This window comes from Cololabis saira, chromosome 8 (assembly GCF_033807715.1).
Source record: "Cololabis saira isolate AMF1-May2022 chromosome 8, fColSai1.1, whole genome shotgun sequence".
In the NCBI taxonomy this organism is placed as follows: Eukaryota; Metazoa; Chordata; class Actinopteri; order Beloniformes; family Belonidae; genus Cololabis; species Cololabis saira.
Genome location: NC_084594.1, coordinates 29,879,483 through 29,894,423, shown reverse-complemented (window position 1 = coordinate 29,894,423; position 14,941 = coordinate 29,879,483). Strand labels below are relative to the sequence as shown.

The window sequence follows — 14,941 nt, the reverse complement described above, 5'->3', positions numbered from 1 at the left end:
AATGGGTCAATTTTCCATAATCTGTACAAAAATACTATTATGGCAATAAAAAAGATTTTTAAAAACTGAAAAAGGCAGCCAATCTTTCTCACCCAGTGTTTGACGAGCACTAATGAAATAAACATTTAGAGGCCTTGACAAACCAGAATAACAAGTCCCTCTGTTTTTTAAGGTTGATTCAGCACGCTGAATCGATGGAGGCTGTCAGTGATATTGATTCCTTTTCAGTATAATTAATCCACTCTTCCTGACAGTTTAAAATTAATTGAAAAGTAAAAAAATACTAAAATCACACAAAAATATACAGATGAGCATATGGGAGTGTCATCGTACAAACCGATGACATCCCACAACCTTCTGGTTGCAGAAGGACCAGCTGGACCCTCTGATTCTCACCAAGCACATCACATAAAACACGATGTAACAATGATTACTGTAAAAACTAATCCTCCTCACCACCTTTTCCATAGACATTTAATTGTAATAACTTGATATATGGCACATGGAGTTTAATCTGCTTTCTTTGCACGGACACAACTTAGATATTTAAATTTAGATTATATGTCATAGTCGGCTGTGGGAAGACATCTTTGCAGTGGGTTTTGTTGTTGTTTTTTTTAACAGAATGCCGGAGGGGCCATTCATCGCAACTGGTTTGTGATGTTAGTTTGGAGTTTTATATACTGTATAATCTATTGGTATTCAGTCATCTATGGATATTTATGACCACTTTCTCAACAGTGCTATGAATAGACGAAATATTTATTTGAAATATTTGAATTGCAACATCCAATATGCATAAACATGCACTTAACTAGGCCCTTTCCTTGATGATGATGTAAACGAGTGTGTTTGTCGCCATAAAAATATTCAGTAGGCATAGATGCTAAATCTGCTACCGCTAGTTGTGGAAAATCCACCAAATACAGAATTTCACTATACTTGTGTGCATTTGTTCAGTCCCAGATTCATAAATTGTAATCCGTTATCCTTAAATGGATACCCAACAGTTTACTAGATGGCACCTTCAGTCAGAGCACAAAGTTGCATCTTTAAACAAAACCTTACAAGAGAGGACCTTTGACAGCATGAACAACAATTTATAAAGAGTTGCATATTCTTGTCTTTACATTCACGCATGCACAGTAATGTAGCAATGCAAAAAAAAGTTACAAATGTGAAAATCATCACCCTATATGCATTAAACACATCATTTAAAATATAGAACTACACACCTTCATTCAAAAATAATTTTAGGGTGAAAAACCCTTTATGCAATGCTGAAACACAAATGCTTTTGGTGCTAACAACGGCACACTTACGTTCCCAGTGTCTCTTTGAAGTCATATTTCTCTTTCACGTCTGCAGTCTTCTTTTTCCAGTCAGGGCAATCCTCATCCAGTGGCATCTTCTTGTTGTGACGGCCAGAAACAATACTAGTGAGGAACAACAGAGAAGGGAAATAGTCATCAGTAGCAGCAGATTAGTTGCAGGACTTCCTTATAGCACAACACTCTTTTGTTTTGACTGGCTGCATAAATTGAAATGTAATCAGACTTTTACTGACAAAAGATACCAAAAAGGAAATTACGCTTTTCTCATTTGTTTCACACTTTTCAGTCACATGAAATTACAACTACAGCGGTGACAAATGTTGACCAACTCCAAACCAAACAGTTTCAAAATGGATGCGTGTCAAATGAAGGAAGTAAAGTGTGAATTATGCTGCTTGCTCCGTGTTTCAATATGATTAAGAAAACTACATCATTAAGAAGAGGACAGGAGCTGGTAACAGTTGAAAATAACATGTTGGGAAAAGCCATGTGAGAACAGCCAAGCTCACCAACACCTTCGTTGCCAACGGTAGAGCAGATGCAGTCAAGTCACACCCATCATGTTCTGGGTTAATGGTTAAACAGCAGTTTGACTTGAGAGACAATTATCACTGTTAAAGTTATTAAGCTGTAATATAAAGTGGTGTTAAATAACTTGACCTATCATGACCAAGCAGTATCAGAGCTGCATTAAACTCAAGTTATATTGAGTGTTATGGGCCCAGATCAGGCCTTCAGCATTATCTGTTGCTAAAGGATCATAATACGGCAAAAATACAAATCTAAGGAGTTCATCCCTGGTGATTGTCAACTCATAAGCAACTACATACATACTTTGATTAATGTTCAAGTTGAAGTTAAAATTAGACTTAAAAACACAAACCACCTGGGATGTTGTTTCTTGTTTTTTTGTTTTTTTTTCCCCAACGTACAACAATAACATTCAGATGTTTGTCCTCGCTACACTTTCAAGTGTAGCTGTAATCAGCTACACTGCTGTCACAGTTATCCTGATCTATAACCCAATACCTCAAAGACTAAAATAATCCTTTTCATATCAGCATTCTTCACTCGGCTCTGATCGCGCTGCCTGCCTGGCAACTTCACCGTCTGTCTAAAGTTAAGTGAACGAGAAAAATACGTTCATACCTTCATTCTGAGGTTTTATGCACCAGCTAATACGTTAGAAATAAAATCACTTGGTTCTAACAAGGTCTCAAAACTAAATAAACGTCACCTCAGATGAAAACAACATCACAACACACCGTATTACAATGTCACATTACTTTCATCACTTTCATTCATATAGAAACAGCTTTTTAAAGTCTTGTTATATGATTTTTATTGGTGTTAGGTCTGGACTTTGATTCTTTTTATCGTTTGGCTAAACTTCAGCTGTCAGATAGATCAACATTTGACCTTTAAATACTTATACAGTATACAGAGGAGCTTATCTCAATGACTGAAAGACGACAAAGATCTATGACTACCAAACCATTATTAACCAATTATCTCCTCTCCACCACCATGTTTAACAGCTGCTATGGGATGTTTTTGCTGATATACTGTATTTGGTTGTCTGGTAGATATTTACTGCTGACAATTTTTCTTATATTTTACTTTTACTGGGTGAAGCAGACAATACACTACAGTATATTCCAGGATCATTTTCTGTATGTCTTGTTTTTTTACACGTGCAGACACACACACACACACACACACACACACACACACACACACACACACACACACACACACACACACACACACACACACACACACACACACACACACACACACACACACACACACACACACACACACACACACACACACACACACACACACACAGGGTGGCTCTCTTGCTATGATCCCAAATGTCAGAATTTAGTTTCTTCTAAGTTACCATGGAAACCCGAAGGAGCTGCCATGGTATCTGAGAGTGGAAGTTGACTTGGGGTCTAACAGCAGGCAGCAGCTTAGCTCGATAGATAACTCCCGTCACTTACATTTAGTTCAAAAGTATTTTAAAAAAACAAATTTTTAGACATGAATCTCACACAACTGTAGAGCAAGAGAGGTGATTCCTGACTTCAAACTAAAAAATAACTGAACTAACACATGGTGGTGTGTATTTATGTACAACTTTACAAGCATTTGAGCTTAAATTGAGGAACATTTGACAGTAAAATTTGTAATTCTTGTCATTCTAGACGAGATAATGTGGACGGCTATTGAAAGCAGTTGCGTTAAAAGGAAGTGTCTCTAAATTAGGTACAACATACAGCATGCAAAGTAACGTGTTTCAAAAGAAGCAGTAAGAGGAAGTACAGTTACATGAAAAAACTAAAACTTTTGCTGACTAAATCGGACTTTTGTATGATCTGCTTTTTGAGTACAACAATTACAGAAGATAAAACGATGCAAATCAGACTCTACTGTGCAGTATATTTTTAACCAAACACCAGTCTCAGCCTGTGAAACGAGGACATAATACCAAGCATTTTAATTCAACCATTATTGAACTTGAAAAACCATCCCCGAGAGCGACATATATTTTTCTAAAATAATTGGGGTTTTTTCATTTTGAAAAGCTCCACAGTGATAAATAAGACTACAAAGAAAATGCTAGTTGCAGCAATAATATCACTGTACTACCAGATATACATTTTCCCAAAAAATTGGGAGGATATTTAAATGTAATTAGAAAACAGAATGCAATGATTTCCAAATCTCGTCAACCCATATTTTACACTAAAGGACACAGAAAATGTATAAAATGTTTAAAGTAAGACATTTTACTCTTTCTTGAAATAATTAGCTCTTTTTGAATTTAATGGCAGCAATACATCTCAAAAAAGTTGGGAAAAGAGCAACAAAAGGCTGGAATAATAAATAAGTAATACATAAAAAACACCTATAGGAACATATTCCAACTAATTAGGGTCAACTGGCAAGTCAGTGAAATGAAGTTAACCAGTTGATTAAAAACAGTCTATGAATTGTAACCATTTCAGAACAATGTTCTTTAGTGTAAAAGTGAGAGAATATTGAATATCTCATCGCCTACAGTAGGCTACATATTGTCATCAAAAGATTATGAGAATCTGGAAAACTCACAGAGGACACAGAGCACAAGGTCAACAATTAATACTGACTGTAATATTTGGGCCCTAGGTGGTCCTGCATTAAAAACTGGCATGTCTGTAAACACAGTCCACCGCGCCATCTTCTAATGCAGGTTAAATGTCCATCCTGCAAAGTAGCAGCAATAAGTGAACACGATCCCCACCAATCCTTTCTGAACCAAAGCTAATGCAAAATGCACTGAGGCACGGTGGTATGTAACTACCCTGTTAATTATTTTTGGAGACACTGGACGCTACATCCTTTAGACTAGAGGGAGTGGCTCGTGGGAAGCGCTTAGTTCAAAAACCTGCATCACTGACAGTATGTAGAAAGGAAACATCAATCCTCAGGAGGTTTTACAGTAATATATAGGCTACTCTCATCCGAGCAATGTCTTTTTTAGATAAGTCTTTGCGTTTTTCAGCAAGACATAAACCCTTTTTTTTAATTAAAATTCCTGTTTTTCTATTAAAATGTCACTGTTTGATATGTTTTCTCTGATCTGTTGTGGATACATTATGGGTTTATAATATTTGCACATCAGTACATTCGTGTATTTCTGAGCTACACTGCCACAGGGGTGAGGAAAACAGGCATGTTGGCAGCCACTAACTAGATTCCCTTAGAAAATTAATCCAAACTCCTTTCTGCAGAAATCAGTGCACAGGATGTTTTAGAGTAGACAAACCTGGAAGCTGGGCAAGTTCACATTTTTCACAAATAAGTGATTGATCCAACTCCTCTCCGCTTGTTACACATGTATGGCATCTTTAATTACTTAGTATTTGCATTTAGAAAAACAAAATATTTCATGATGACTTGTGAAAATACCTTTCAGAAACATCATTGCATACCTTGAGCACCTGCTGTGAAGACTTTACCAGCAACGAGTTAAATCAATTACAGGATTATGGTTTAATGAAAAAGTAATGCCATACCTTTCACTTAATCTCGTCTCTGACCAGTAATAATATTCACGAAGAACATCGCCTTCATTCTTTTACTGAAGCAGGCATTTGCTAAAAATAGCTGCACAAATTGAAACCAGTGAAACAGTGAACGCTCCTTTGAAGTACTGCTTGTTTGTAGCGTTTCACCTTGCTCATATGGAAGTGTGGATGTATGACGCATGCATGCACTGAGAAACTGTGACACTGGAACACCGCCATCATTTAAAATACATCAACTTGCTGGTCGTTATCTGCAGGTAACTAAGACCAGCAAATGTCAACATGTGCCTTAAATTCCTTCCACACACTTTCATCTCAATTCCAGAAAGTTCTGGAAATGCATCCAATAGGGACTGTACGTACGTCACAACACATTTCAAGCCACTGGAATTTTAAGGACATAGTTAAAGATGAGCAAGGGGGTTCATTTTCTTTTTCAAGCAGACAAATGCTATAAACAGCAGAATAAGGTTCATGTTTCACGTAGGCAGGAGCAGAAAAGGGGGAAGCTTAAACATGTGGGATTTTAAAGGGAAAAAAAACACATGCGGATACTGTATGCGATGGCCAAAGAAGCCCCTCAATGTCACCGGATGACATGGCTTTTGGCCTCAAACCCCCCCCACCCCCAAAACAATAAAATAAAATAAAGAAGCAACAGGACTGGAGAAGCCCGAGACTGGGAGATGCACAACATCATAACCCCGAGTGGAAGGTGACATGCAGCATTCCCCCTTGACGGGTTTCACACAGAGAGAGATGCTGTACTCACTGGTTTCCCATTCCTTTGATGAGCGGTGGACAGAAGAAACACACATATACACGTAACGACGATTAAATGTGGTAAACTGACATGAAGTTGCACTGCGAGCGTAAAAATTTACTGCGGTCCTTTTATTTACAGATGTTCAATAGATGTTTAGCAAACAACAGAAAGGAAAGCAGCTGAGTAAAGTAAATACCTGAATAAGTTACCAGAAACTTACTTAAATCTGCTTATATTCACTAAACTGTTTGGCTTGTCTGTACAAATCCGCTAATGACAAACAAATGCATTTAAATTCTGGTTTTCTTTTGTCTTTACACACCAACAGTTATAAATTTGGGCAAAAACTTTTCTGCTGTTGATGCTTATCTCAGCAGACGAGCAATGGCACGGATCCAGAGTGAGGAATTCTGCTGTTCAACACAAATCAAAGCAGCAACTTTCCTTTATAAAAAAAAAAACTGTTTTTCCTCAAACTGTACACTGCTTTGTTGCCCACCTTTACCACTAAAGGGCTCGATCTGCTGTGACTGGTTATTTGATTTGACAGAAATTGGTTTGTTGCATGCCAAAACAGCCAATTATGCAAATAAGTTACACTGTAATGTTGATTAGTTGCAGAAGAAAAACCTGAATCAGATATTAATGGGGGTTCAGGGGCACTATTTACTGACAGAAAATATAACTTTTGTTGGTGTGGACATGAAGCTTTATTATTTTGCATTACAATCTTACTAAGCCTTGCGAATATCAATTACATCCACAGGCTGGACTCATCATTATTTGCATTCATTATTTCTTTACTAGCCTCTGTCATAATTGCAGTGATTCTGCGATCTAGTCTACAAATGCCCAATAACTCAAAACAACGAATTATCAGCCTGATAATTGGTCAGTCAGTCATTTTACATTCACTTAAAAGAAAGATAACACACTGAAGGAAATGGGGAAACCTGAAAAACATAATAAGGTTTGTTTAATGCTTTCAGTTTCTCCAAAGATACAGGAGCCGAACGCTCAATCTGAGATCTGGCCACAAACAAAAAGTGGAAGGCATGTGGATCATACATTATATCAAATGTTCACTGACATCTAGAGCTCCCCAGGAATTTGAGGACAAGTACAAACGAGCACAGTGAGCAAGATGAAATGCAAAAGAAAAACCAAAACAGATTAGACAAGACAAAAACACCATTCATTTCAAACAACAACAATGAAATGATTCATTGGGTCAAACAGTTGTATGAGAAGACGTAATGCTCCTGCAGCGGTGGGTGAGCTGTCTCCCCCTGTGCCAAGAGCAGCATGTTCACAAGCATAAAAATAAATAAATAAAGGGAGAGCAGTTTGTGATTCACCATTCATGGACTCGGGGCTCTCTTATCATCACTGTTTTGACTGAGAAGACTTCAAGGACTTGACATAGTGCATCAACCTTTTGCACCCACTGCCAGAGAGCGTGTCATAAGTCAGCTGTTGTCATGATACATAAAAAAAAATGAAAAGATAAGCAGACTTCCCTCCAAGATCCCATAGCCATCAGTAGAGGGTGTGTGAGGGTGTGTGTGTGTGTGTGTGTGTGTGTGTGTGTGTGTGTGTGTGTGTGTGTGTGTGTGTGTGTGTGTGTGTGTGTGTGTGTAAGAGAGAGACTGAGGAGAAAAGGATACGGAAATACAAAAAGGGAAGGATATAGCAGATGGGGCAGAGGTAAAAGCTTAATATAGTTGAATAGTCGCATGTAATGTATAAAACACTCGCAAGGCTCCTCAAGACCTACAGCTATTTGTACATAATAGAATGAGTTTAAACTTATCTTAAGTCAGGTGTTATACTCAAACACTTGTCATTCTGTTTTTTTAGTGAAGACAGAATATAAAGCGACCACTTCTTCGTCATGTATAGTCCATGTCACCATCTGCGCTTGGAAACTGCAGCTTACATGAAAGATCCTCTCTAAAGAGAGGGTGAAACATATGAGCAGACCAACGGGGGTCGATATCTCCAGCAGGCTTTTCTGTTGTACTGAGTTGCATTTAAACTCACTGAATATGACTCCAATAATAAAAAACATGTTCCTCCTACAAGAAAAACAGAAGCACGAACTACAAGGAGAAGCGCGCCTAGTTAATGACAGCTAAAGGCTGATTTATGGTTCCGCGTTACACCAACGCAGTCCCTACGCCGTAAGGTACGCGGCAACTAGCACCGTACGGTCGCGTCGCTGCGTAACCTACGCCGTACCCTACGGCGTAGGCTCTGCGTCGATGTAACGCAGAACCATAAATCAGGCTTAACGTTACAGAGCGCTGCTTGGAGAGAAAGCTGACAGCAGCCCGGCGATAAACCGGGCTTCCTGGCTTCCTGTGGGAGAGTCACAATTAAAGTTTGGCTCAGATTAGCACTCCTGTGGCTCTTTCCTACCTGTAAATGTGCGGTCAGCAGCTGTCCGACGTCCGCTTGTGCCCTGTGCTCGGAGCGCTCTCGCAGTCTGGATTTGGTCGGAGCCGATCTAACCAGATGCGCTTCTCATGACGTCACCTGAGGGCAGGACTCCGGGCGGACCAATCAGCGGCCGAGCTGCGGCCGCCAGGTGGAGGCGGTCAGTCCGGCCGTGACGCTGCTCCTGTGTACTTGTGATGAAAGGTGCTTTCATTGCAAAAATACAACCTTGTTTGTACAAATAGACAATATAACACAGTAATTAAGGCAGTTCCACAAGCAGTGATTCTCCAACTTAAAGGCATGATCCACAAATGCCTTGTTTAGTTATAGATGGTTGTATTTTTTTAGATAAAAAATGCAATAATACATTCTTGAGAACTAATTTTACTTTGGTGTGTTTCTCTTCACCTTTGAAGAGGAAACATATGTTTCAACATTATACTATTAGTTTTTTAATTAAGTTGAGAACCAGTTAACTCTCCTTTCCACTTCCACCTAAAGAAGTTCATTTTAAAAAATGAGGTCTATCCATGTAATGATTTTTTACATAAAAGGTTTAATTTAAATTTGAATATTTGTACTTTTTGTAACGCAGACATCGAAACCTTAGAGAATCTTTTTTTCTCTTGTAGCCTAACTAGGACCTTTTGCTTTCCAATACTGGATAACATATAATGATCAAACCATTCATATTCTTACATTTGAAAGCATTACATTTGGTTTACAAGTGGAGGACAAAAAAAATAGACTTTGGAATCAATAATTTAATCATATTGGCTAAATTTTGTATTCATAAATGTTGCTTTTTGAAAATTAATCCAATCTTTATTGCATATCTAAACGAAATAATTCAAAAAATATTTAAAATCTTGCATGATTCAAAAATCCCAGCACCTTCCTGAGTATATTTGTACCCTAATTCCTGACTGATCACTTACGTTTTTTTATTTTATCTTTTTTATTTTTGTTTTATTTAATTTTATTGTTTATTCCTTTTCTTTCCTTTTCGCTGTGTATCTATCTTCTTTGTTTTATTTTACTCATTGGTCACTCAGTGTTCTTTAATGCAAATGTTCTTCTGGAATGTATAATGTGCCTTGTTTTTTTGTAAAATCAATAAAGAGGTTGGGAAAAAAAACAACTTGTGATGAAAGGTTTGGAGGAGAGCTACTGCTCTGACAGCGACAGAGAAAAATCACCCTCGACCTTCTAGACGTCTAGAACAACAAATCAATAAATATGAAATAAATCCTCCCCCAGGGTGACAGTCCCCACTACATCACTACGAGCCTTGCTGCCATGTTGTGTGTAGACATTTTTTGAATGTAGTTCTTTTTAATGTTTACTTTCCTGTTTGTTTTGCATATTATTTCACATTTTTTGAAATCTGTGCATTCATTTATTATATATTTAAGCATGTGTTGTGTCTCATTTTGCATCTCTTTGTAGTTTTTGCCCCTTTGTGTGCTGTTTTGCATCCCTTTGTAGTTCCATATAATAATCTGTGATTTTCTGTGTGTGTGTGTGTGTGTGTGTGTGTGTGTGTGTGTGTGTGTGTGTGTGTGTGTGTGTGTGTGTGTGTGTGTGTGTGTGTGTGTGTGTGTGTGTGTGTGTGTGTGTGTGTGTGTGTATCTTTGAATCCAGCTCTCCCTGCTTATGGCTAATTTCCACATGTTTTGGTTCTCTTTGCAGTCACTCTACATGGATTTTGTGGTTGTTGAGTACAGTGAATCTCTAAACCCTTTGGATTCTGGGCTTGTTTTAAGTAGTGTAGCCCAGTGTGGGAAAAACATCCATACATGGATCTAATAATTGATCAAGGGGTCATGATCTGGGTCTCTGGAAGGATCATAGAGACAACTTGTGTTGTTATAGACGCTATGAATAAAATTGAATTGAAAAATCTAGGACGTTTAATTTGTCACTGTTTTCAGGTAAAACTGTATTCTACAGCAGTTTCTACTGCAAATACATCTGTTACGTTTACAGATGAAGCAACAATGTCAAGTCAGTTATTGATTTATGTGTTAAAAACTGACAAATGTATTCCCTGAAGGAGTCATAAATAAATATGTGACAGATTTGTGTCCAAATGTGCGTATGATTGTGATCATGGATTGAACATCGCTCTAAAATGAAATGGCTAAACAGTAATGAGGTATTTTATTTAACCTTCGGAACTGCAAGTTTTCCAACTCAGCACTTGAACTAACACTTTAAACATTTTATCCAACTCTGACAACTCCATCATTAGTTTTTCCAGTGATGGGATTTATAACCCACACTAGACTGTGTGTACAAATTATTACCACGAGGTGGAGCTCTGAACTGGTGGGGCTCTGGGACGGAGGAGCTCTGATGGTTTGCTTGGACTGTTTCTAGCTTTTTAGGGCGTCTCTAGTGCAACCTTCTCCTCAGCGGAGCGTCAGTGTTTGTCCTGGTTTCAGATGCCGTAGTCGACTCTTCACTGCCCCCTGGTGGATGTGTTGCGTAACAACCATACAAATGCAAGTGACATACTGAGATATGTGCAAATGTACTAATGATAGACTCTTCTTAAGTTTTGGAAACAAACTATTTTTTTTTAATGCAACAAACATGTTTTTTTTTATTCTTCAAATTTGAACATTGAAGTGAAGCGGAGGAATTAGACGTTTTCTTTGGTCCGTTTTGGAAACCGGAACGAGGGAGTTTGGAGCCTGCAAGACGGAGGCGGTCCGTGTACTAAAGCCTGAATTATGGTTCTGCGTTAAATCTACGCAGACCGCCGCCGTAGCCTCAGCGTTGGTGTAACGCGGAACCATAAATCAGCCTTTAGTGCACTTTGTTGTCTTAAGTCTTGGGCTGATACATGAAGTGCTGCCCGCTTGTGGCCAGAGGTGGTACAGCCGCGTACCGTTTCATGTGGTTTTGTTTCTCCTATGACCAGTGCTGAAAAGTTGCAGGAAAAAAGTTCAATTTTCAATTCAATTTTATTTATATAGCGTCTAATACAACAAAAGTTGTCTCTAGACGCTTTCCAGAGACCCATACCCAGAACATGACCCCCGAGCAGTTATTTCATAAACAATGGCAGGTAAAAACTCCCCTAGTGGGAGTAAAAAAAAGTGTAGGTTTTCAGTTGGACTCAGGTTGAAAGCATTGCTCTTTGTGCTCAACGTTTTGAACAAAACGTGCTCCCCAAAAGTTTAATTGAAATGAGAAACTAAAACAGAAAAAAAAGAGACGCACGTCTTGAATTCGCACACAGACTGTGATTTCATGAGGATGGGTCTCCAAGCATCTGTTCTCACTTTGTCGAGGGCACGTTTGAACACAGACCTCTCTTCCTCTGTTCCTGTAAGAACCACGAAGGCATGCAAATCATTAAACTGGAGGGATTACAGATTTTCAAGGCTGTGTGATGCTTGTGTCACGTGCACCCTCCTTCTCTGTATTTGTATTGATGTAGTGATGTTGTTCCTCTTATTGGAGCCAACAGACTTGGTGGAGATGTTCTGTCCCACTTTCATGGTCTCAGGAAAGATGTTCACCTTTGAATCGTCAGGTTTCACCTGACCCGACACACAAACAACGAAAACAAGCAATCTGTGACATCATCAAAATGGGGACGCGTGCAAATCTTGCTGAAGTTGCAGTTCTGCTCACTGACCAGCCAGTAAACGCAGTCGGCGTTGACCTCAGCAAAGACAAACGGGATGTCGTATTTGAGATGAGTATCCCCATTCAGGATGCAGCAGTACACTTATGCAGGAAGATGGACATGAAAACAAATTATTATCATTATTATTAAAGGACTAACACAATCTTTTTATCGAACAATGACAACATTTCCAGAGTTCTCAAATGAAATCTTTCTGATATGCTTTGATCAAAGTACCAAGGAGATATAATACTGCTTTGTTGATAGAAGCTGGGTTTAAGGGGCAGAGTCAGACATTCAGGTTCAAGTGTGGCTTTTTTTTTTAAACATGGTGTTTTTAACTTTACCCACTTCTGAGGTGAAGCTAATGCTGCGTGATGTGAAGATGGATGGGTATAAACAAGTATGGCATATCAGTTACTGTGCAATAATAACAGACTTCTGAGTTTAGATAAATCGTTGACTCAGTGTGGCATCACAGCTAAAGAAAAATTGCTGAAGTGGTTATATTTCCTACTGTGAGTGTAGACAGTGATAGAAGAGGGGGTCAGTGGCCAACTGTGACACTGTTACAGCATTTTTCAGTTTGACTTTTGCTAAATTGTGTTTCACTGTCAGTGCTTGTAGCTTTTATCTTGAGGGAAGATGCATATTTATATTTATAAAATTAGCCAGCTAAAAACTTACAGAATGTTGACTAGGTAATACTGACATACTTATTTTAGCTTAGCGGCAAAGCATGTTGTACTTACAATTTCATGATGAATATGGGCTTTTAACTGCAGGCTTTCAGTAATTATTTGATTATTTAGAAATTAATGTTTTTTTAATGTGTAGGACCCCATTTTTCATATGCTCAAATCCAATTGGACACCTGACTAAAAAGCTGTTTCATGAACAAAAGTGGGCCAGTCTTTCATTATTTCATCCATGAAGCAGGTTAAAAGGTCTAGACATGATTCTAAGAGCCTCATTTGCATTTGAAAGTTATTGCTGTAAACCCACAACATCCAACCAAGTAAGCTCTCAGCTCAAAATAAATCAGTCACATTTGGGTTTATTTATGGTAGCATTCAGGTAGCAGTTTAAACGCCATGCTCAAGCCCTAAGACTGTTAAACAAGTAAAAAACACAACCCCAGGAAGAACATGAATGGCTTGAAAACAGTTTTTCAACCACCCAAACTGATACTTATGCTGTATTGATACTAATCTCATGTTTAGTAAACTGTTGCTTTCACTCTGCTCTTCTGTGGCAAAAAAAGGTGTCATCATGGACACAAATCTGCTTTGTGGATTGAGTAAAACTAATTTAGATTCTGTGTAATGTTTCCAGAGCTTTATGCACAAACTTTTTGGAGGACTGCACACCATCTGTATTGTTTAAATAGCCATAATCCTTCACTCTGCACAGAACTGGATTGATGCAGACCATATAGATGCATGTGTGTAAATAAAGCTTGAGAGTGACCAAATCAAGCACCATGAACAAGGCCTGAACATACCGTATACAGTAGAAAACAGTGGTGCACGTTGCATGGACATTCACATGGTGAAAGAAAGAAAGAAACACATGTACAGCACCAGAGAGAAAAAAAACAGTTTAGCTGATCTAGAAGAATGATAAAGACATTAAGTTGCAACCTTAAAAGTATGGCCACCTGACATTTTAAAACTGTAGTCAGAAACAAATAAAATAATTTGATCAGATATTTAGAGCATGTGACCGCTAGAGGCTAGACTATTACTACATGCAGGGATCGGACCATGCAAGACATTTCAAATAAGAAGTATAATGTTTAATATTCATTTTGAATTTAATCTCAGACATCTGAGAAGAGGCAACATTTGGGAAGATATAGAAAAACTCATGTGTTTGTCACAATTTTGAAACAAAAACGTCCTCTCATGATCCATTATTGCATATTATTCTGTCTTTTTTGTACAGAATAATGAAGCAGTGTAAAACCTGTCACTCATCCTGACAAAAACAAATAATTGTCAATAATGATATTGATGCAGCTGAAGAAGCAACTACTGTGTTATTCTAATTTTCTTAGATGTGAAAAAAAGTTTATATTACTGGAGTGGCGTTTTAGAAAACCAAGGAGACATTAGCAATCATTAAAGATTTGGAGATTAGAATGGAGCTAACTGATGAATTTCAGGGTAGGGTGGTTTGCCTTCATTAAGAAGTTTGGATGAAATCATTAGCAAGAAGACACAGTGGGTGATGTTTTTTGTTTTTGTTTTTTTCTTTTCAAGTATTTTGTATTTTGAAATCAAGTTTGTAGAAGCCTTTTTATTTTATTATACTGTTGTGTCTTTAGAGTAAAAGCCTGATATTTCGAGTTTATCCTTTAATGAAGTCATAGTTCCAGCAGAGGACAGACAGGCCACAGTAAAGGTTGATGCTGCCAACACCAGGCTGCACCGTGGACATGCTGATCTGATCTGACGCCTGTGCCTTTCATTAGGCAATAAACGTCTTGGCACATGATGTAAGAAGGTGATTATTTAGTTTTAATTTTATTCATTTGTTTTTATTTCAATCACATTTCAATTGTTATAAATCTTGGATGTTTTCTACACAAACAAAGACTTCATTCAGTAGAGGGATTGTTATCACAAGTGTTGTCATAGTGTCGAAGACCCGCACCAGTATGTCACGCAGCTGC

General features: G+C 38.1%; 1 protein-coding gene across 1 annotated transcript in view; it reads right to left on the bottom strand.

Moving 5' to 3' along the window:
* The window catches only part of camk1b (calcium/calmodulin-dependent protein kinase Ib), a 54,186-nt gene extending 45,489 nt beyond the window's left edge, over positions 1-8,697 (bottom strand). Inside the window, exons 1-2 of the mRNA XM_061727689.1 lie at positions 8,601-8,697; positions 1,323-1,436 (exon numbers count right to left, since the gene is read on the bottom strand). Coding sequence (XP_061583673.1) covers positions 1,323-1,408 — 86 coding nt within the window. The 5' untranslated portion in view covers positions 1,409-1,436; positions 8,601-8,697. The remainder of the gene's footprint in view (positions 1-1,322; positions 1,437-8,600) is intronic.
* Between the last annotated feature and the right edge of the window lie 6,244 nt (positions 8,698-14,941).